Genomic DNA, 24,468 nt, shown 5'->3' with positions numbered 1-24,468 from the left:
AGAAAATTATGGTGCAGGCAGGGATTTTGCTGTGTTTCCTTATGAAGGCAATAGGTACTTCAAGACTCCTAAGGTCTACCTGCATGACTCTTATAGGTAAATAGCTATAGAATCACTGCTATGTCCTTCTCACATGAATACTCTTTCTCCAGCTGTTTTTCTCTCTTGGGTTGGGTGCAAGCTTCTTTACTTGCTGCGGTATCACCACTGAGGGCATGTGGTGCTCACTGCAGAACATGCAGCTCAGGTAGCTCAAACACAACCACGGCAGAACCTTTCCATGCAGCCCCCAGCAGTCCTTCTGCAGCTAGTCAGCACTCTGACCAGCAAGATTATGCTGTACCATAAGGTGACCAGCAAGACAGATTTGTCTTTAGACAGCCCATCAGAAAATTCAGCCCTCCAGCTTGGCCAGCAGCTGCTTCCTGAGCCGTGTGGGAGTGGTGTGCCAGCACACAGCCAGGGGACTGGAGAGGCATCAGGCAGCTGGCCGTGTGGCTCCTGTGCACCCATGGGAATCTGCAGGCAGTTTGGGAATCTGCAGGCAGTTTGGAAACTGCCTGCAGAAACACTAAGTGGGCAGGGAGCTGGTGATGCTGGAAATCTGCTGCAGAGTCACTGAGACAGCTGCTGGTTCTCAAGCCCAGGCAGATAAAAACTAAGGCACACAGGCGCCAGCTCCATCTCCACCTCCAATGCACTGCAGACGTGCCCGACGGCTCTGAGGCTCTGAAAGTTGTAGGCAGCTGAGCTCCTTTGAAAAACTGGCTGTGCTCCTGGGTGCTAAGTGCTTTCACGAAAACACTGGCTCAGAGTATATGATTAAACCCTTATTTCTTTTCGTCTCCTTGCTGGCCAAATAACCTAATTACACTTTGCTCTCTGAGAGGCCGGGGGTGAAAGCAGTAGAGGCATTCAAAGCACAAAAGGCGGAGTCTCTGTTGTTTTGTCCTATTTTAGTTCTCAAACACTCTCCTGCATGGTTATTAACACTATTAAGTGTTATTCTGGCAGGAGGGCTGCTGGGAAATGCTTCTAATTACCTTGCCTGCACAGTGCATCCACAATCTGCCATTTAGCAACTAAACCCGGGTTCTTTTATGTGCAGGATTTGCTGCTCACTTCTGCCAGGTTTTCTCTTGTGCAAACCTCGCAGCGCTTACAGCTTACAGTGTTTGTAGTCAGTAAAAAACAACTAATAACTGAAAACAGATTTAGCATTTGTCTCCAAGTTTCTTAATAGAGTAGGCTAGGAAAATAGAAAAGCTATATTTGGTCTTCTACGAAGACACTACTTTGAGACCAAAATTGGCTTAAAGGGCTAAATTAGCTTAAAGGGTACAACTTGCTTTTGTTTCGGTTTGCTTTGTTTTGTTTTTCAGCTGGAACCTGAGATCATCAAGGGGCAGAGTAACCATTCCTGTTCATCGTTGTAGGGAAGAACTGAGGATTTCAAACCCTGCTTAGTCTTTTGAGATAGCCCTTGGCAGGCTGAGAGTAGGTCACATTTACCTGACACTTCCACATTTTATGTTGGATATGAAATAAGATACACAGGTGGATGGCCACAGCACTGCAAGATGAAATGTCGGTGTTCTTACCTTCAAGGACACTATGGCTGAGCTCTGCGAAACACTGAATCACAGAATGGTAGGGGCTGGAAGAGACCTCTGGAGAGACTCTACAACCTCTCTGGGCAGCTTGGTCCAGTGCTTCAGTGCCCTCACAGGAAAGAGGTTTTTCGTTATGTTTAGGTGCAATTCCCTGTGTTCCAGTTTGTGTCCATTGCCCCTCATCCTGTTACTGGGCAGCACTGAATTGAGTCCAGACCCATCCTCTTGATGTTCATCCTTTAGATCTTAGTAAGAACTCCTTCTCTATTTTCTCCCAGCTAAAGAACTAAGGGTTTATCAGCCTTTCCTCATAAAGCAGATGCTCCAGTGCAACACAGATTCACCTCCTTGACTTTGCCTGGTTTGGACAGACCCTCCACTGAGCCAGTCAAAAACCCCAACCTCCTGGCAGATTGCTATTCAAAAGCTCACTCGCGTGATGGCACATACAGCTCTGTGCCAGCATTAGCTGCCCAGCCAGCCCTCCCACAACAGAAAATTAGAGGAATTGTTTTATTTAAAGAAATTAATAGATTCATACAATGGTTTGTGTTGAAAGAGACATTGAAGAACATATAGTTCCAACCCCCCTGGCAGTGGCAAGGACACACTCCACTAGGACCAAGTTGCTCAAGGCCTCATCCAACCTGGCCTTGAGCACTTCCAGGGAGGAGGCATCCACAACCTCCCTGGGAAAACTGTCCCAGTGTCTCACCACCCTTACATTTCCTCTTGCATACCTAAACCACAAGCACAGTGCTCTGTTGAGTGGGCTGTTGGCTGCTCCAAGAGCTAGATTATCTGAAACAGGAGGCCTTTTCCTTTCCCTTCTGAATCCTTCTGTCCTACTAATAAAAAAAAAAAAAAAAACACAAAAAAAAACCCTGCTGTGCTCATTCAAAAAAGAATAAAATCACTCAGATGAGTGTCCTGATCCGTCATGCTCCCCATGGTACTTGAACCAAACTACTTGTGGCCCGTTCTGGTCACAGACATCTCAGCCTGAGCCATGCCAGTCCCCAGTGAAATGCAAAGCTTCTTGATGGTTCAGTCAGGACAGTACCCAACATGACCATTAGACCTTGAGCCATCTCAGTGGGTGAATCCACATCAGCAGAGGTGGCAGGAAGTGTAGCTACTCCTTAGCCAAAACAAAGTCAGCAGTTCAAAGTGCTGTATATTAGAAGATTTGTGTATGTAAAATTACAGGAAATAGGATTTCTTTTCCTCCAGAGCCAGGCATGCATCATCTCATCTCCCTCTCTGGAGACATTAAAAACCTGTCTGGATGCATTCCAGTGTGTTCTAGCATAGGTGATCCTGCTCTGGCAGGGGGGTTGGATTAGATGACCTTTTGAGGTCCTTTCCAACCCCTAACATTCTGTGATTTTGGTTTTTTTCCCTTTCCTTTTTGCAGAGTACATATGACTGCCAATGAGTCCTACAACACTTCAGTGGAAACAGTTGCTGTTCCTTTGAAACCACATTTGGCATATGCATATGTGTGTATACAAAGTAATTGAGTGGCATAAGAAAATTACATTACACCTTGAAAACAGCTATCTACCTAAACAAGGAATGAAATTGCTTTGCTTAGAATGTAAGCATTCATCACTATGTTTAAAATAAAATTAACTGACTGTACTTTAGTACTGTAACCCAACACAGAATATGCAGCTGCAAGTCCACCTATTCCAATTCTTCAAATTGCATTTAGCTGTAACAGCTTCTTGAAAGTCCCACATCAAGTTACTTCTGGAGTTTGAGATCTCTAAACTGATCTTCAGCCTTAGGTTTGTGTCATAAAATTAAATGAGAAATGGCTTCATGGTATATGTACACCATAATGCAAGCAGCACTATGGCAGCACAATAACTTATGGGCTTAAGGGCAATTATGAAAACTAAAGAGAGTTGAAAATCAGGCATGCCATTACCCTTGCTCCCATGAACCTGTCTTTCAGCACAATCCAAGAAAGCAAGAAGACAAAAGCTTTGTTACAACAGAATAGAGCAGAGACGTCTGTGGCTGTCAGCTTCTTTAAAGCCAGTAAGTACAGGTAGTTAGTCAAAGTCCACAGAATAGAAAAGGGAGCAGTCCTTTTAAGAAAGAGTTTCAGCGTCAGACCATCTTCACCAAAAATCCGACTGCATTCCCTATGAAAAGAAAAGAGTTTAAAACTCAGCCAGGATTTTCTTTGGCATTCACTCCAGCACAGCAAACATTCATTAGACTTATCACATTCAGTTAAGTGCTTTTCCTAACTACACCACACACACAGGTAAGAATCTTACTGTTTTATTTACATAGAGGAAAAAACACACACACACAATCTTCTTAAAACAACAGTTTCACGAAGAGAAAAGAAGTACCTTACCTGGAATAATCACACTTTCCACAAGAGTAATCCCAGGGACTCACACACAGAAATGAAAGTTATCTATAACACACTGAGAGTTCTTAGACTCTGCTCCAAGGCCATGAACAGAGGGATTATAACCTCTGTTTCTGCTATGTAGCTTGGCAATTTTTCTTACTTTGCTCCAAAGCCTATTTTTATTCCTATTGAAATAGATTCTCGCACATGGCCAAGTAAGCTTTAAAAATTGCCTAAAGACACTCAAAAATCCTGCCAGAGACATCACCACAGGGGGATAGTCAGCCACCAGCCACCAAGAGTGGAAGAGAGGAAAGAGGAGAAAAGGGTATTTGACAGCTTCAATTTATCCTACAGTGAAAAGTTGTGTTGGCTTAGAGAGGCTTCTTTGTGGACTTAATTGCAAACAACATGTCTGCTTTCCCAAACAGTGTGTCACACACAGCTTGAGTTGTTTGTTTCTTAGGAATTCACAAAAGGGAAGAGTCAGCTCAGAAGATGCTGCTTTCCTGGACAGCTCTCCTGGAACACGTGGTACCTACATGGACTAAGAGGAGATTGAGTGTGGCAATCCCCACAATTGAGTACTCAGACAAGCAGCTTGACTGAAGGCTACCAACTACACCCCTCCTGAAACATCTCTACTTTTCCCAATTAGGAATGACAGTTCTCAGCAACTCCACTAGCTGCATTCATGCTTAAAGGGATTCGATATATTCTTGGTAACCTTGCTTCATTTCTTGACATGCCATGCCTTCCAACACCTCGAAAACCTGAGAGAACTCACAAGTGAATGCTTCATAAAACTGAAACACCAATAGAGTGAAGCAAAGTACCATCAAACTGCAATGAGGCAACATTAAAGGACTAATCTAAATGCCATGAGACATCAGGGTCTCAAAGTGCTCACAACCAAACACAGCTGGTTGGAAGATTGCTAAAACAGTGATTATTTAGAACTAATTAGTAACTTCAAAGAAAGCACTGCAATGTGAAGTCAAAATAATTTGTTATTTATAGAGGGTGGTGGCACAATAATTATCCTGATTTGGCTATGCCTTAAAGACAGTATCATTTTCAGGCCTTCTAAGGCACTTTCAGTAGTTCTGTGAAATTCTGCTGTTAAAAATACTGTGGGGTTTAGTATAAAGAATTGAAAAGAGTACTCTCATTTCAAGGAAAGTAGAATAATAACACCTGTGTAATAAAGGAGACTCACTATGTCCAACTTAATGACCATTCATTCGCTGCTGCCACTAAAATAACCTGAGGTACAAAGCAGTCACTTCTGGCAATGATAAATTCCTTTCTGAAACTCTGTGCCGGGGTGTCCAACAAATTAACACTCAGGCACAGGAGGATCTGCTAATTATCTCCTTTACTCTGGTTGACCTCGGAGTTCTCAGACATCAGCTTGTTCTCCAAAGATCAGAACAGACATGTTCTACATAGAGACTAGCCAGTGGTATGCATCATCCATCTGGGGTGCAAAAGCAAATACTCAGTGAGGTAAATAAATTAATTCTTAAGTTTGACTGTAGGCTTGTATATCACTAATTTCAACAGCCCTTAGAGGTAAAGAGCTTCCTTGTCTGAAAACTAACTCAGTGGTAGCACAGACTAGAATGTGTGTTGACATGTAGATAAAGTTTATGTTTAAAAGGCGTTTTTCTACCCATGAGACTCAGGTGGTTGCAGTGGGTGATTCTGAGCTCAGACTATGTCTCACTTCAAAACATGTGGCCTTTTCCCTGGATGCACCACATCTGTGTCACTATTACATGGAGCCAGAGGCAGAATACCCTATCTCCTGGGAAGAATAGCTCTGCATTGTGATCTACAGACCTCTATGGGGCCTGCTCTCTTCAGTCCAGTAGGAATTCTGCCATGGATTTTGATGCACAATTGGAGCATTACACAGCTGTAAATCCAACCTGTCTCAGAAGGTATCAGGATCTCTATTTGAAGAAACAAGCTTGTGCTGTATTAGAACAAAAGAGAAAGGTGCTTGGGCTGTTTACAGCAATGCAGGACACAGTTTAAGTACCCCTGTGCTACACTCAAAATGGTAATAGCAAAATCAACCAAGCACAGCACTCTGGTGCAGTCTGCAAGTCAGCAGGAAAAGATCTTCTACTAATGTGCCATGGGAAATGACATCCTTGTCATCCATCATGGCCCCCCACTGCCATGGACATGCTGGGAATAAGCTCCTCTGTAGAGGAGCGGGCAGCTTCCAAAGGAGGGGAGGAAAGATGGCAGAACTGGTCAGGTTTTGTTGTTCTGCAGATCTCTGGGATGTCAACTCAGAGAGAAACTTCAAGTCAAGTCAGGTGAATGGAGTCTGAAGTACCCTGACTGTAAATTCTCAAGTGGAGGATTCAGTGACTATTACCTTATTCTGGGTTAGACTTTATGGCCTGTCAACTATTTGGGAGAGGCAGTTGTGGCCGCATTGTAAATGTCTCTTATCTTTGAGTTCCCAGAAGCAGTAGGAGGGATAAAGCACAGATTCACTGCTAAGAAAAGAAATCAGAAACACTTCCCAGGTCCCAGGCAATAGACTGTTAAAGCAGATGGAAGAGACTCCATAACATATAGCAGCATACAATGACCAGACAAAACAGGACCAGTGGTTCTTCCCTCTTGGTTAACAGCAAAGAGCTGTGAAAAGGTTGTGCTGAGCAAGACAGAGACCTGATGAATTCACCTCTGTGCCTAGAAAAACTCAGGAACAATGCTCAGAGAATGAGGAGACAGGATGAATACTTTATTTTCAACAGTCATGGCTACAGTATATTGCCTGGAGCTTTGTGAGGGCTGGTGGTTCAGTGGTTAACTCATCTTCTTTGGCATGCAACTAAAATTAAACTCACAGGAGTCATCAGCCACAATAGTGATTAAAACCCCAGGCTCAGGAGAGAGGGCTCCATGGATCCCTCCCCATACAGTTATCTGTAGGCTGTGTTGGCTTAAAGGCAGAGACATATCTAAGGGCAGCTGACCCTGAAACTATGACACAAACTATTTCCAAATGGAGAAGAAGTCTATTTAAAACCTGCCCTGTAACATAAATAGCTCTTTTTATTTGCAGGTAGCCCTCAGCCATCAGGGCTGGGCAGTGTGCCATGCTCTCAGGAATTACAGCACCTCAGGCAGTCATGTAGCTTTGCCTCTGGCACCCACTAAATAGCTTGCCTCACCTCTTCATTATTCTGATGGCAGTCCCTGCAGAAGAATGGGTTTATTCACCTCTGATGCACAGCAGCCTCTGGAGTGTAATGCAGCAGCTAGTTTTAAAACAGCTTATAGAAAAAAACAGAGCTAACAGAAGCTACCTGGGGTAATGTGAACACAGAGGATGCAATTCCACCACCCAGATTAAAACTTGACAAGGCCTGCAGTGGCATTAAGATAGCAAGAAGCACCATGGGACCCTGTGTGAGCACAAGTTGTTACTGTACCATTTGGGCTTTCTATCTAAGTGATGGCATCTGCTACAATAAAACATCTTCCAGCTTCAGTTCAGGAGACAGACACCAAGCAGAGTAATGGTGATGTGCTTTCCAGCATGGATCCAGCATGAACATTAAGAAAGAGCCTGGCCAGCTGTACTTGTCTGCTCCAGAGCTGGAGCAAAAGGAAAGGGAATTGTGCAGGAAGCTCTTGCATAAGCAAGTGAGTGGTGTGGGAAGCCACACCAGAGGAATGCTGTCTCCCAACAGGAATGGTCCAAGGGAAGCCCTTGTTCTCTGCTGCTGATCATCTTCCTTACTCTTGAGCCATTTGGGGCTGGAGAGCTTCAGGCAACAGAGATCCTCACTTCTCCTCTGAGAAACCTTTACAGGGAAGATCTAGATTTGCAGTGCTGTTCTCTAAGTGGACTGAACTAATGCTGCAACATAGATGGAGAGATAGTAGGTGACAAACTTGCAGATGACCAATGACAACAAATATCAGCTGCTTATGGTCCTGTTTTTACTTCAAGTGATGTTCACATCTTGTTATCCTTCTTGCTAAAAAACCCAACTCTTCTCAACATATTTGTGTTTATTAAACCTGCATCTACCAATGCCCTTCCTATCCATTGCCTCAAGGCTGCATAGTGCCTGTAGGACTAACTTCAACTATTGCATCATGAATATATTCTGACAGAAAGCTGCTCCAGGATGATACCAAACTGGGAGGCTTGGCTGATAAGCCTGAAGGCTGTGGAGCCATTCAGCGAGACTTAGACAGACTAGAGAGCTGGACAGAGAGGAACCTAATGAGGTTCAACAAGGGTAAGTGCAGAGTCCTGCACGTGGGAAGGAATAATAAACTGCAGCAGTACAGGTTAGGAGGTGATCTGCTGGAGAGCAGCCCTGTGGAGAAGAGCCTGGGAGTCCTGGTGGACAAGAAGTTATCCATGGGACAGCAGTGTGCCCTTGTGGCCAAAAAGGCCAATGGGATCCTGGGGTGCATTAAGAGGAGTATGTCCAGGTTCTGCTCCCTCTGTACTCTGCCCTAGTGAGGCCCCACCTGGAACACTGCATCCACCTCAATGTGAGGAGGAACTTCTTCACTGTGAGAGTCACAGAGCACTGGAACAGGCTTCCCAGAGAGGTTGTGGAGTCATCTTCTCTGGAGACTTTCAAGACCCATCGGGATGTGTTCCTGTGTGACCTGTGCTAGAGTCTATGGTCCTGCTCTGGCAGGGGTTTGGACTTGATCTCCAGAGGTCCCTTCCAACCCCTAACATCCTGTGATGTCACAGTGTTTTCCCTTAAGAAGCCAAGACAGGGGATGGAGAGGCAAAAGTTATTGACATTGAAAATATCATCCACTTATTCCAAATCGTAACTCTGTTAGCATCCTGTGTCAAGTCTGTGCAGTCTTTCTGTGGTGGTAAACACTGGCAGGGTTTCCTATTTCTCATTGCTGAGCTTACTGAGCCTCAGATAATTTTATTCACACTAATGCAAGGAGTTTCAAGCTCTTTATGTGGGACATATCTTTTATCCACAATACAGAAGAGAATCCATGGGCTGCGTCTTCTGGCAGATAGCTGGGCCATCTCATTCAAGTTATACTATTGCCTAGAAAGGTTGACCAGATGATCCTTGGGGTCCCTTTCAGCCTGGCACTCTGTGATAATCAAGACACCTTACCGAAATGCAGCAGGGCAGTAATAACCATGAATGAGTTTTTAAGACAGACTCATAGAATCACAGAATGGTGGGGTTTAGAAGGGACTTCTGGAGATAATCTATTCTAACCCCTCTGGTCAAGCAGGGTCACACAGAGCAGGTTGCACAGGATTATGTCCAGGTGGGTTTGGAATCTCTCCAGAGGAGATGACTCCACAACCTCTCTGGGCAGCCTGGTCCAGTGCTTCAGCACCCTCACAGGAAAAAAACTTTTCCTGTGTATAGGATAGAATAGAATAGAATAGAATAGAATAGAATAGAATAGAATAGAATAGAATAGAATAGAATAGAATAGAATAGAATAGACCAGACCAGGTTGGAAGAGACCTTCAAGATCATCACATCCAACCCATCAACCAATCCAACCCACCTAATCAACTAAACCATGGCACCAAGCACCCCATCAAGTCTCCTCCTGAACACCTCCAATGATGGTGACTCCACCACCTCCACGGGCAGCCCATTCCAATGGGAAATCACTCCCTGTGTCCTTGTCTGTGCCTGTTTCCTCTTGTCCTGTTACTGGGCACCACTGAAAAGCATCTGGACCCATCCTCTTGACAGCCACCCCTTAGATATTGATCAGCATTGAGAAGCTTCACTCTCAGTCTGCTCTGCTCCAGGCTAAAGAGCCCCAGGTCTCTCAGCCTCTCCTTGCCAGAGATGCTCCAGTCCCCATATCATCTCCCCAGTCTCTGCTGGACTCTCTTTCTTGAGAGTTCCTTGTCTCTCTCTTGAACTGGGGAGCTCAGAACTGGACACAATACTCCAGAATTGACCTCACTACGACAGAGTAGAGGGATCTTGATCTTCTGGTCACACTCTTCTTAATGCACTTGACCACAAAAGTTAATCTCACTGTGAAAGGTGACATACACAATTTACCATCTCAAAGATTATAAACCTTCCAGAGAGCCAACTTAAAGTTGACGACTGAGACTCCTACCTTTCCAAGTAGGATTTATTAAAGTAACAGTGGCTCTGTGCAGCTTTGCCAGCCTGGGGCAGCACTCTGCAAGTCACACACATGATCACTGATCTCTGCAAAGATATCACAGTTTTTTCTGATCCACTGGGAACATCTGCTGGACAAAATGTCATGTGTCTTTAAAGCATCTAGTGAATAACTACATCCTCCAGAAACACAAAAACAAGTCACCTCTGAACTCTGAGACAGACTTGCAATCACTTATAGGATGGGCTTTATTGACAAGAATGAGCTAGTTCACAGAAATAAAACCAACAAATGAAGCAACAACAAATCTTCCAAAAGGTAATAGAAAGGCCTGTAACAGCAATGATATGAAGAACATAAACCAAACAATTAGAAAAGCAATTGATTTAGCTTGGAAGAGAGCTCTGTTCTGGGTTAAATGACCTCCAAAGATCCTTTCCAAACTAAATCTGTTTATAACTCTGACTTTAAAAACTACAAATGATGCTTTTCAATTCTTTAAGTTATCAGAAAATCAAGACCTCATACTGAGGAGATGTCCATTACCATATCTAAATGTACAGATTTTTGGCTTGTCAAGTCATAACTGGGTCCCCATCTTAAAGTCAGTATTTGCCAGCTGTTCCCTCCTCCTTGAGATATGAATTATTGATATATCTGGAGAAGGAAATATGCTGGGAAGTTGCCTTTCTGTTGGCCCATCAGCTCTAACACCAGTTTCTTGATTCCACACATTCACAAATGTGCTTCACATCACCATGTGTGCAGAAAGTCCTCTGGGCATGTAAATATGTCCTCAACCTTAAAAGCTAAACTCCTACCAGCTTGGGAAATGTAACAATTATTTAAGCACACTTACATCCTGCATTGCCACAAATGTTTTGCCCCAAACTTTGCTCAGATGGATACATTATCGACCAACTAACTGCAGATGATCTACCTGCAGAGACATACATTCTCACCCTCTTCCTTAATTGCTGTGTGTTTGGTATTACTTGACTCCATATCCAGGAGCCAAGCTGCATGGTTCATGTTCTCACAAATGCTCCAGCAAGAATCCAAATGGAGTCATCATTAAAGTAAAAAGCATCAGGGTTTACAGAGAAGCAGTTAATTAAGTGCAACTGTTCAACTGTACCCATGCTGATTTGACAGAAATGATAATTTAGGGACAAATTACATCCCAGACCCTGGCAAAAGCATCTGAGGGAAGAATTTGGCCCTGCTACATAAACTCCAGCCTGACAGTCACAAACTGAATTCCCTGTGTGTTCTGTGACAGCTGTGCTGAACCCTCTGTCACCAGGAACATGGTCTGGCTGGTTAATACCTTGCAGAACTGACAACTCTGCTGAAGCCAGGAAGATTGATTTCTAAGCAAGTCTATACTGGAGCAACAGAATCTGGCCCCTGTGAATTTCTCCCCTCCATAAGCAAGGTGTGTTGCCTCTTGGCAAGCAGAATTTAGTTCAATCCTTTAAAGCAGCTTCTACATAATTGTCGGATCAGTAGAATAATGGAAGTAGAGGAGGAACTGGGAAATTAATTGTCCCAGAACATGGTGGTACTCCCAGGGTCTGAGGACAGATTAGATAAGGCTTTCTTAAGAATTGGCTAGGGTGAAGCTAAGCCAGCTCATCCCTAATGCAGTGCAAGTGGCTGGACTGGGTAATCTTTGGGTTCCTCTCCAGTCTTGTATTCCTATGATTTCACAGCAGCTGCTGAGGGAGATTTATAAATTTCCACCTCTGCTCATGCTATGGGCTCCTTTGCACTGAAGGTTACAGCATGCAGCCATGTAGCATAAAGGCTGGAGTCAGAGGGATGTCTTGCCCTGGGTTTTGCAACAGAGGAAGAGGCATTTCCACATGGAGTCTCTCAGAAGATGGGACAAAGCCTTCACATAATTTCATCAGGCTGACAAGTCACTCAGCTATGTTATCTTAACCCTCAGAGCTACAGGGGTAGGAAACCCAAGAGTCTACAACCTCCTTTACTTCCTACCCCACATAAAAAAGAGAGCCGAGAAGGCTACAAGGATGCTCTTCCTCCATGCTATGGTATATCAGAAGAAGAAAAGGGCAGTTTTCATCCTGCATAGACAGCAAGCCATGGTCATGCACATGGAAACCACCTGCTCAACTTTGAGCACATTTCATCTTCACTGTTGTTTTGGTTGCACTTTAGACTACTGTTTTATCATAATAGACCAGAACAGATTCATTAATGGCCTGACTGAGACTAAAAGGCAAAAATAGAGGTATTAGATCACATAATAAGCAAATTACTGGCCTTTTTAACTCAGTAAAACACCCTTCTAACAATCCATTATGTATTTACTCGAGCACATATCACTCATTAGCCTTCTTTAAGCTCTTTATGAATGAGACTTTCTGCAGCATGACCTTTATTCTGCTTTGTGACACCATGGGTCAAAATCAGAAGAGCACTGATCTCAGTCCACAGAAATCAGGTTGATTAAAAGGGCATTGCCACGGTAAAACCTACCTGAATTTTTTGATTGGAGACTGCTTTTCCTGTGCAGTTGCAAGGTGCCCAGAATAATAAATGGGAAAAACCATTATGTTCCAGTTTGTTGAGAACCAAGTCATGAAAAAAGGACAGTCAAAGGTCTCATACGTGATTTTGACAAACTGCGTGGTCCCAACCCAGGAGGAAAAGACGGACAGAATGATCAGAAATCTCCAGATAAGCTTGAGGAATGTGGATGTGCAAGACTGGCATCGTGTCTGTCCTTCAGCTTCTTGGCTGCTGCTCTCTGTGTGCATTTGTGTTCCTTCTTCTCCTGAAAAGGAAAAGAAAATAAAAAAGAGCAGAGTTGCACAAATTATGAAACCATTTAAAACGACTCTTGGCAAAATTTCCCCTTCTGACTGAGACACAAAGCATCTCTCCTTGCCTTCTCCCCATAATTCCTATATGCCCCACAAAAACTGAAGTCCTGGCACAAAAATACTTCAGTAATACCATCCCTGTCTTTTCAAGAGGATAGGAACAAAACACAAACATGATACCAAGGCCTGAGGTAAGAGCATTACAGTTAAGCTGTTGTCAGTGTTTGCTTTATCAGCCCTTTCCTCCTTCTGTCAGCCAAACCTCTGCAGCACAGCTACCTTCCTTGGAACCAACAGCATTATCAAGTCAACTATGGTGCGTGTGTGCAACAAAAGCTATCTGAGGCTCTACATCTGAAGCCAGCAACAAGTTCTTATTATTGAAGAATTAACTCAAGAACCATTTTTTAATTTGCAAGCTGGGAGAGAAAAAATGAACAAGTTTGGTGGGTTTATATACCCGAGTGGAGAAAGGCTATTTTCTGTCAAGTTGGTGCATTTACAGCTTTGAAGTTAAAAAAGGAAACTGGACAAAACCAAATCTTGGCACACCTGGAAATAAGCTTCTTCACACAAACAAGAAGGAACTGGAAAATTGTCATTTCCCTTTTTGGTACAGTACTTTTCAGATCTGATCTGCAGACTGCTGCCAATTTACTAAAAGAAGTGTACAGAACTTAATCTTACTGACTGGTGACTTATTTTCACCTTCCAGAGGTGCAGCCCATGAACCTCATTTTGATTTCATTGATCCCTGCTGAAAACAGAAGCTTGCACGGTGCTGATACTGAGAAGCAGTATAATTGTGGCCCCATGAGCTCATGTGCCAGCACTGAACTCCAACCATTTACCCAGTTAGACCATATCACATCAGTTTGGTAGAATCATAGAATGCTAGGGGTTGGAAGGGACCTCTAGAGATCATCTAACCCAACCCCCCTGCCAAAGCAGGATCACCTAGGGCAGGCCACACAGGAATGCATACAGACAGGTCTTGAATGTCTCCAGAGAGGACTCTACAACCTCTCTGGGCAGCCTGTTTCAGTGCTCTGTTGCCCTCACAGTGAAGAAATTCCTCCTCATGTTGATGTTGAACCTCCTTCGTTACAGTTTATGCCCTTGCTCCTTTTTCTATCACTAGGCACCACCAAAGAGAGATTGTCACTTCAGTCTTGACACCCACTCCTCAGATATTTATAGACATTAATATATTAGACATTAAATCCTTTCTCAGCCTTCTCTTCTCCAACCTAAACAGGTCTCTCACTCTTTCTTTATAGCAGAGATATTCAAGTCCCTTAGTCATCCTCGTAGCTCCTCGTTGGACTCTCTGCAGTAGATCCCTGTCTCCTTTGAACTGGGACGGCTAAAACTAGTTACAGTATTATATACAGATGAAACAGGAGTTCCTCCTCAATACTACAGCCTTCAGTTAACGGTTGGACCTGATGATCTTTTAAAGGTCTCTTCCCACCAAAATGATTCTATGATTCTATTCTTAATCATAACAATTATCTGTTGCATATGATATATTTAAGATGTGATATATATAAGAAAATATATAACTGTTGACATTAAAAGAAGCAATAAATCCACTGCAGTGAGAGCACACATGCTACATTCAACTTAAATGGGAAAAAGGGACCCTTTCAGACTCAGGTTTTCCTTTTATTTTCTATTACTGTTTCTGTAAAAAACCAAAAGAAACATCAAACAATTTCCAAGTTATTGCATTAGACCAACATTAGATGCAAAAAGCAATTCATCATAGCAGGGAGCACATTTGTAACCGAGAGTTTTCCTAACCAGGACACAGAGCTTTTCATAATGGTAATTGTATAGTTTGTTTTTTTGGCCTAAAAATAACCAGCATTCAGTGGCTCCATTGTTTTGTGGTGAATCAAGAATTTAAATAAAATTACAGGCTTATTAAAAACATGCAGAGAATAATCAGGCACAGGTCTGAAAAGGCAAGCATCATTTTAGCATTCTCTTTGGCTGCTGAGAGAAAATAAGTGTTTTTATGGTACTAATAATGACTGACATTTTCTATTAAAAAGTAAATTACAGATTATTTGCGAGTTAGAATGGCCTAAAAAGATTATATTATGTAACATGCAATTGCAGGTTTTACTGCTAAGCAAAAGTACCATGCAATTAGTCCTCCTTCAGATAACAGTTAAAATAATCATACAATAACAAAAAAAAACCTGAAGCATTTTTATCCTGTTTTTCTGGTTTTCAATTACCAAATGACCAAGTAATTGCTGTTACTGCACATGACACAATCATTAGGATTTGACTTAGATTTTACAGTCTCAGGTTTTAATGAGGGAGAGGCACAGAAATATACACTTAGAAGTCCTACCTTGTATTTAAAGATCTATGTACATTTTAGCCTGATTGAATGTACAGCAGGGAGTTTTTCTAAGAGCTTAATGGGTAGAATCCATCCCATGTAATGTAGTTATCAAATAACTGTATTCAGACTAAATGTGCTGTCTGGGGCCCCTTCATATTTAATGATAATGGACAGACATGGTAAGAAAGGATCTGATTTCAATCTTATATGTGTCTAAGTCCGCTGAAAGCACTTACTACTCCCTGCAGTAGATGTTTACATTTAATGTAAGAGAAACTGAGATGGATCCCTGGCCAAAGTGACATAGTAGCTTGATAGTTGCTTTCAAAACCCATAGGATGTACACACCTAAACCTTGGCCAAAGAATAAGACATGTTCTTAACAACAATTACAGGGCTTGAACTCAAAGACACATGGTGAGGTCATGAAGCCGGGGCTAGAGCAAGCTAGAAAGCAGCACTTGTGTTCAGATCTGACTGATATGCTAACAAGGAGAAAACAAACTCATTAGCCAATGTGGTTGACAGACAGCATTTTACAGTTAGCAAGGTGGTAGAAATCCTTGGTGCCTGCATTTAGTTTTGTCTCAAACAAACCAACGTGCCCTGTCAAGAGCACAGAAACTATTTGAGAAGCCAAGGATGCAACACCAGGGAAAGAGTGCAAATGACACTGCATGGAGAAGACAGTGATCAGTGGCAAACTGTGCTGAAAGGCAGCTAGCAGAAATATCCCTGCATAGCCCTTTTGTCTATAACATAATTCTCACATAAGATATCTCATGTGACAAGGAAGTAAGAAGAGTGAGATGAGGAAAACCAAAACCTTTTTTCTTCTGAACTCTTTTGACTGCTTGGCAACTACTTCCTAGAAAATAATATTCATATTTGTTTTCCTACCTCCTATACCAATCCTATTTAAACCTCCCTGATGAAGAAGGAAAGGTCAGGATAAAAAGGGAAATTAATAAATGCACAATAAGTATTTAGAAGAGTATGATGTCAAAGCACTATTCTTTTTTCAAAGTGGCCTTCTTACAGAAGATGGATTCTGATTTTGGATGTACCCTACTGCCAGCATGTGCAGAGTTATTTCAGCCTCATATCTGCAAAAATGAGAACAGATCACTTTTCTGATACCTTAGATAAGATCTTTACTGTAAGATGCTGTATCATCCACCCCTTGCAGCAATAATCACTTCCAATATTTTTCTGAGGAACTCCATCAAGAGAATAAGTATGCCCTGAGCACAAGATTCCCGTGTTTTCCAACAGAAAGTGGCAATGGCTGACTCCTGTTGCCATCAGTGAAGTGACAAGAGGAAGGTTCATCTCCCACAACTCCAGTGTGCAATGGAGATCCAACCTGTTCTTCCTCTCCTTTTTACTCACAGTATCTACACAGACTTTCACAGAACTTGGACAGTTAAATTATTTCAGTCACTTAATGTCTTTCTCCTCCTCAACAGCACAATTCAGTAGGCTCAAAAGCCTGTGGCTGCATACTGTAATTGCTCACAACCCTGCTGGTGATGGATGGACACCACAGTGAAGAAGTCAGTGTTCACCATACCTACAGGTTCACTTGAGCTAAACTTCTGCAGTAAAGTGGGTGACACATTCCTGATGGAAGCCCTGATGTTGCAGCTGATCGATGATCTGAACTGCGACGGTCTTCCCTATATAACCTTCCACCTGTTGCTCCTTCTCTTCCTCTTCATCAAACCATCCATGGCATGAGCTGGGATTGTCATTGTGTTTGAGAAGGAACACGGCTGGCTCTTAAGGGTTCTGGTCTCTGGCCAGGCTGAAGCTGAGGAAACACAACCACTTTGTAAAAACTAACTTGTGTGCTAAAGTTAATCATCCTTCCAAGTTCTTCTGTGCCTACTGGCCTTCTGATTTCTGACACTACACATACCTGCTGAGACCCAGGCCTTTTCCTCCCATCCTTGCTTACTTCCCACCTCACCCTGGTTTGCACACAGGTACAGGAAGGGCTTTCATGTGGCTTTGCTGTTCGCAGCACCGTAAACCAACGTCAACATGCTCAGATGCTGCATCATCGTTCAAAAGACAGATGAAAGAGGCCTTTGGCAGGCATGCTGTGAGGCTGGGAATGTGGCTGTTGTGCCTACCTGATCTGCTCTGCCTCTCGACTCTGCTGTGCCGACAGATTCCTGAGGGACTTCGATTCTGCAGCTCAAGAATGGGAGCAGCAGAATCTTCAGCAACAGATAGAGGGGAGAGCTGCCTAGTCATGCCTCTGTGTCTGCTGGGGCAGTTGCCTCCTGGCTTGCATTGGATGACAGATGATCGTGAGGCACCTGAGAAGAAAGAGTTTGCATCAGTTTGGCTGTAAAGTCCCTGCAGGAAAGTGGGGCTTTCAAACCCTCTGTCAGTGAAATGCACACATACAAACGACTCTGCAGGAGAAAGGAAGCACACTGCAAAAAACAAGGTTTCAGCTCTGGTCAGAATAAAGTAAATAAGTAAGTAAATACTTAACTCTCTCCCCCCTTTATAGATAAAAAGGTGCTGTGTGTAAACTAGCCTTTCCCATGATGAAATGAGAGCCCCGTGCTGCAGTATATTCTTAGCCCCATGGCTCCATCCATATGGTCTCAGCAGGCAAAGGAATTTGTACTCACATGGGCCCCTTCCTGAGCACTGAATCTGGCAAAAGGAGAGGCCACCATTCTCCCTTAGGGTGCGACGGAAGGCTGAGGGCCTCCTGGGGTCAGGGCTGAGAGGCTCTACAAAAGAGAGCTTCCTCTTTCCATCCTCCAGGATGATCCTTGAGACTCTTGTAAGGAACAAACCCATGGCCACTGACAGGTCATGGAGTGAAGAATTCTGCTAACCCACTGAAGATTCCAGTTTTAAGCCTTTACACGCACCAAATCAGAATCTCCACATCTTCAGAAGAGTTGCCTTTTTTTCTGCTAGGTGCAGACAACAGCAAGATCCTGCAGTTCTCAGGTAGGCTGTACACAGGCACAAGGCATCAGAGAAGACCCAGGTCCCAGAAATACCAGTAGTACCAGATGAAACATTTTCCAGTGAGTAAGACACTACATTTTACAAGTAACAGCTTGGAGGAGATTAAGAACCAGCAAACAACAGGAAAGGGTGTAGTGCTGATATCTGGCAGAATGAGCTTGGTGATCTTGCACATACTCCCGAATTTCACAAAGGTGTCTATGCAAGAGGTCAGCACACGAGCTGCATGAGAGAACCTTCTTCTCAGCCATAAAATCAAGATATGATGTCAGCTCAGATATATAAAATATGTGAAAGAAGGATGTGTGGGGATATTTGTCCGTGGCATTTGTCCTCCAGAGCAACTACTACATGTAGAACCCTGCTTCCCGGGAGTAACCACAGATCACCTGCTGATAGGGAGTAGAGAATAACGTCTCTCTTTGCTTTTAGTTCCATGTGCAGTCTTTGCTTGCGCTTCACATGATTAAATTGCTTCTACCTTATTACTGGCCTTTTATTATATTTCCCCCTCTCCCCTGTCCATCTAAGAAGGGGAGTGATTGAGCAGCTTTGGTGGGCATTTGGCCCCCAGCCAGGGTCAAATGACCACACAATCACACCTGCCTCACATTGAAAAGAATACAAAAATAGAGAGAAATTCCGTGTAAGCTGCCAAATGTATAATAAATATGGCAGACATCTCAGAGGGCAACCTTCTTCATTGCAACATGAGCCATAACTCCATGCCAAGCAACAACATAAAAATATATTCTAAAGCAAGGACTGTATCTGACATTCAAGAGCTTGCATAAATCAAGTCATCACTCTTCTGCAGAGGAAATTCAGAGGGTCCATGTAACCTTCAATGAACTTGAAGTAATATTTGATTCACAAGGTCTCACCACAAGTATTGCAAAGGAGAAGATGTGTACAATATGGTATTATAAAAAAAAATAATAATCCTCTCTTAGCCTCCTTAGAACTAACAAGTTTCGTTTTTACCCATGAAGTAGACAAATGACTGAACCCAGCAGCTAACCCCCAGAGAAGATCTTTCTCAAAGATGCTCTTCCATCTATCCTTTGTCCACTTTGAGGGATGCATAGTCCCACCTTGCCACTCACAAATTCAGTTAATGTAGGATACAAACCTCTGACAGTAGACTTGCAAAAGTCAGCTTTGAAAAATTAAAGTTATGTGACATCTAAGCACTGTATTTTTTTTCCTCCTCACTCTGCAGAGTTTTTCAGAGTCTACTAGTTGTTTTTGAACTTCTAAAAGCCATTCACCTTCAAAGAGTCACAGAATGGTGGGGATTGGAAGGGACCTCTGGGGACCATCTAGTCCAACCCCTTGCTAAAGCAGGTAATTAATGTATTTATTTTTTAATGCAGACAATAATGATCTAACAGCCACACAACTCCCTCATGACCTTGTGTCACTCATTTCATAACTCCGAGTGTTACTTCTCCCGCTTGCCAAACAAGGATAACATAACCTACTTCATAAGACTTTGTAAACTTCTTTTGTTATTCTGAGGTTGAAACACACTAGAAATGGCAGCCCCTGGCCATTCACCTCACCAAAAGCAGCAGAACACATTTATTTCACAGCTGAAAGTTGAGTTCAGCCTCCAGAAGGTCAAGACAATCAGTATCTTGAGAGCAAGAGGCAGTTATGAATTTTCAGGTCCTCGGTTTAAAGTTTTGTTTTCAGAAGGCATTTGCTGACAGCCTGTCCTCAGAAAAGCACCCACCAAGGTACTCCATGCAAATCATCATGCATTTTGATATGTATCATTTAAATAGATTTTATTAAGCTGAAAGACGTGCTACATCTCAATTGAGATGTGACTTAGAACAAGATCAAGATTCACATTATGCTCAGCAGAAGTCTAGCAGATGATGCACAACCAACCTTCCAAGGAAACCTATTTTTCCTCACATGCAAAAAGAACTCGGAGTTATTTATTGCTGGTACAACAAAGCAGCATCAATCTTTTCATGTGCATGGAGAAACTCAGCAGTTGAGACCAATTTAAACTGCAATTTAAGTGATTGTATTTAATCAAAAGTCACTGCTTGATTTACTGAATTCTTCTTCCCTTAGGCTTGAAAGCAATCAGGTAGCACAGCAATTTATCGGTATTTCATTGTTACAGCCAGAAAGCCTGGGCCATCGACTGCTGCTGAATCTCAATATACTTTAGGGCTGCACTTTGATAGGAAAAATGAAAATATACATGCTGGGCTAACTTATCCAAAACTGGTATGATCAGCCAGCACAACAAATCAACATTTACACGGTCCAGCAATGAAACCTCACACAACTGTGAAGTTACCACACAGGAGGGAAAGGAAAGGTAGAGCTCATAACTCTGGTTCTTTGTCTCACACAGTGATTATCAGCTAGGAAGCAGAGATCCTTCAAGACCCTCTAAATTTGCAGGAATCAAAAGTACCATTTTCCATTGAACTTCCATGTACCTTCATAAATCCCACACGCTTATGGATGTTTCATGGTCTTAGGCAGTAAGACCATGTTCTCTCAAGAGAGGACCAAGAGCAGGGTGCTGCAACAAGTTGCCCTGTGCAAATGAAGAAGCAGCTATGCACTAAAAAACTACCTTAGTACATCTTCTCCACAGCTTGTGACTAACCTAAACCACATGATTAATACCACAATTAATATCAAAGTGCATGCCTTTCCACATTCTTGAACATCACTCAAGGTGTTCAAGACCAGGTTGGACAAGGCCTTAAGCAACCTGGTTTAGTAGATGGTGTCCCTGCTTGGGGCAGGGCTGAACCTAGATTCACAGATTGCACTGGGTTGGAAGGGACTCTCAAAGGTAAGCCCCCTTCAGATACTGAAATATAAGCTATAAGGTCTCCCCAGAGCCTTCTCTTCTCCAGGCTGAACACCCTGCCTTCATACGAGAGGTGTTCCAGTCATCTGATCTTTCTGCACCCTCCCCGCCCCCCCAACCTTGTCTAGCAGATCCATGTCTCTCTTAATCATCTTTTAAAGCCCCTTCCAACCCAAACCACTTTATGATTCTGAATGCCAGCAGAAGGAGTAGATGACCATCAGTGTGCTGCTAATGCCATGTCCATTCAAATCAGGAAGCAGCAGCACATGCCTTGTTCTGACAACCTGTTTGTGCCACCCATCTGTAAACTATGTGCAGCTTCCTTGCCCTTTTACCTTCTGAAAGCTGTGATACATGACTGGTGGCTTTTTGTTCAGACTCTGATTTCCATATGCAGCTCGTGCAGAGAGAAAATACATCCTTGCCTTGCCTAGAAAATCACTTTGCTATTTTGCAGCAGACTTGGAGAGAAAGGATTATGCCTTGAGGTTGAAAAACAATTGTCTTTGGATTATATTCATGTATATGACCTCTTTAGCATGTGACATTAGTACTTGAAACACACAAAAAAAAATCTCAAGCCATTCTATTTGGGACTTTCCTGGTCTCAGAATTGTTACTAAAAAAGGATCAAATGGGCTTCCTGTAAAATAATCAAGGCAACGTAAAAAAAGATACTGAAAAAATGCAGCCTGGCAGTAATTTGAATGGATAGGTCATCACAGAATTGTTTTGTTTTTTCTTTTTTTTTTTAACCAACTGCTCTGACAGAAATTTAGAAGCTCTCAAACAGGTAACTGAATTTCCTTCCAACCACATTCCAGCCATCTGTGCATTCATGACACTGGGTTACCGACATGAAGTGTTGGCATAGTTAGAGACAGCAACATCTGGCTTGTTGGTATGCACCAAAATACACAATTCTTTTTTGATTACACAACTAAATTTATGGTTAAATAGGTGAGTAAATGATCTGGACAGCTTCTTCTGGCTGCTCATGGCTTAGATGGGTGTGGTTCAAAACTGGCTGGATGGCTGAACCCAAAGAGTGGCAATGAATAGAGTTAAATCCAGTTGGTGGTCAGTGGTTTCCTCCAGGGCTCAGTATTGGGGCTAGTTTTCTTTAATATCTTCATTAATGATCTGGACAAGGGGGTTGAGTGCATCCTCAGCAAGTTTGCAGATTACACCACTTTGGGAAGGTGTGTTGGTCTGCTTGAGGGTAGGAAGGCTCTGTAGAGGAACCTAGACAGGCTGGATCAATGGAACGAGATCACCTCATACAACTGTATGAGGATCAACAAAGTCAAGTGCCAGGTCCTGCACTCCAGGCTTGGAGAAGGAAAGCTGTCCAGCAGGAAATGATCTAGGCATGTTGGTTGACAGTTACCTGAATATGAACCAGCATGTGCCCACGTGGCCAAAAGCACTCTAGTCTCTATCAGAAACAGTGAGACCAGCAGGGCCAGGAAGGAGATTGACCCCCTGTACCTGGCACATTGTGGTGTTGTAGTGGGTCCAGAGAATGGTAGTGAAGCTGACGAAGAGTCTAGAGAACAAGTCCTATAAAAAGTGGCTGGTTGTTTAACCAGGGGTTGTTTAACCAGGAGAAAAGGAGGCTCAAGGGGAGCCTCTCTACAACTCTTCAAAAGGAGTTTGAGTGAGGTGGGAGTCAGTTCATACTCCCAAGCAGTAAGTGACAGGATGAGGGGAAATGATCTCAAGTTGCACCAAGAGAGGTTTAGGTTGGACAGATGAAAAACTTATAGTGGAGGCTGTCAAGCCCTAGAACAGATTGCTCAGGGAAGTGGTTGAATCACCCCTGGAGATATTTAAGAGCTGTGTAGATGTGGTGCTGAGAGACACGAATTAGTGGTGGACACGGCAGTGCTGGGTTAATGGTTGGATTTGATGTTCTTTAAAGCTTTTTCCAGCCTAAACAATGCTATGATTTTATGTTGCCAAAGCCCCACACAGAGCAGCGGTCACCTGTGGCTACCACTGTAGTCAGGAGAGAGAGCAGCTTTTCAGGCAGTCAAGGCATCTACAATCTGCCTTTTCATCATTCAGTATTAAAATACCCTTCTTCTACCATATCCTCAACATCTCAGCTCCTAATATGTCATTGGTTTTTGCACTGACAGTGTGATGTCTTCATATCATTGCTGTGGAAACAATTGCTGGCTTTTGACAGATGGCTGGAGGTAGAAACCAGTCTGGTGTTATGTGGAAAGTACGTCAGCTGAGTGTTCCTGCTAAACTGGGCCCTGGTGAAAGAATTGACATCTCCTTTGCACTGCAACGTTACCTGTTAGGCTGAGCATCCTTGGCACTGATGGCCTTGTTCACACATCACAAGTCTATTGTTTACACCAGCCTGTGCAAAGGCTCATGTTGATAACAGACAGCTCATGATGGGAGGGCTGGAGAGTTCTGTAGTGAAATTCTGGTCTTAATGCCACACAATAAGGAGATTATGTTAATTTTGTGGCCAAGGAAATATCACAGAATCACAGAATATTAGGGGGAGGAGAGGCTAAGGGAGCTGGGATTGTTTAGCCTGGAGAAGAGGAGGCTCAGGGGTGACCTCATTGCCCTCTACAACTACCTGAGGGGTGGTTGTGGCTGGGAGGGGGTTGGTCTCTTCTCCCAGGCAACCAGCACCAGAACAAGGGGACACAGTCTCAAGCTGCGCCAGGGGAGGTTTAGACTCAAGGTGAGGAGGAAGTTCTTCACTGAGCGAGTCATTCGTCATTGGAATGTGCTGCCCAGGGAGGTGGTTGAGTCATCGTCCCTGGAGGCGTTCAAGAGGAGATTGGACGTGGCACTTGGTGCCATGGTCTAGTCATGGGGTCTGTGTTGATAGGTTGGACTCAATGATCCTCGAGGACCTTTCCAACCTAAGTTATACTGTGATACTGTGAAGATCGAGTCCAATCCCCCTTGCCAAAGCTGGATCACCTAGGACAGGCCCCACAGGGACACATCCAGATGGATCTTGAAAGTCTCTAGAGAATGAGACTCCACAACCTCTCTGGGCAGCCTGCTCCAGAACACTGTCATGCTTACAGCAGTTTTTCCTCACATTGAGGTGGAACTTCTTGTGTTCTAATCTGCATCCTTTGCCCCTTATCCTATCACAGAACACCACTGAAAAGAGACTGGCCCCTTCTTCTTGACACCCACCCTTCAGAAACTTATAAACATTAATAGGATCTCCTCTCAGTCTTCTCTTTCTCACACTCAACAGCCTTGGAGGC

The 24,468-nt window shown here is 43.3% G+C and overlaps 1 protein-coding gene across 8 annotated transcripts in view; it reads right to left on the bottom strand.

Moving 5' to 3' along the window:
- SLC35F4 (solute carrier family 35 member F4) overlaps positions 1-24,468 on the bottom strand; it is a 133,863-nt gene that overhangs the window by 10,020 nt on the left and 99,375 nt on the right. For 3 of the 8 annotated variants that reach the window (XM_068148999.1, XM_068149000.1, XM_068149001.1), the window contains 3 exons: positions 17,490-17,678; positions 12,643-12,940; positions 3,550-3,769 (listed from right to left, as the gene is read on the bottom strand). In XM_068148999.1, the coding sequence (XP_068005100.1) occupies positions 3,550-3,769; positions 12,643-12,940; positions 17,490-17,678 (707 nt within the window). Of the gene's footprint in view, positions 1-3,549; positions 3,770-12,642; positions 12,941-16,924; positions 17,003-17,489; positions 17,679-24,468 lie in introns of those variants that run through there. The other 5 variants (XM_068149002.1, XM_068149005.1, XM_068149003.1 and 2 more) reach the window with 3 other exon arrangements.

The sequence above is a fragment of the Melanerpes formicivorus genome, unplaced genomic scaffold, assembly GCF_026170545.1.
Source record: "Melanerpes formicivorus ecotype bairdi unplaced genomic scaffold, bMelFor1.0.p_v2 SCAF_17, whole genome shotgun sequence".
NCBI classification, from domain to species: domain Eukaryota; kingdom Metazoa; phylum Chordata; class Aves; order Piciformes; family Picidae; genus Melanerpes; species Melanerpes formicivorus.
This window is presented reverse-complemented; position numbering and strand designations above follow the sequence as displayed.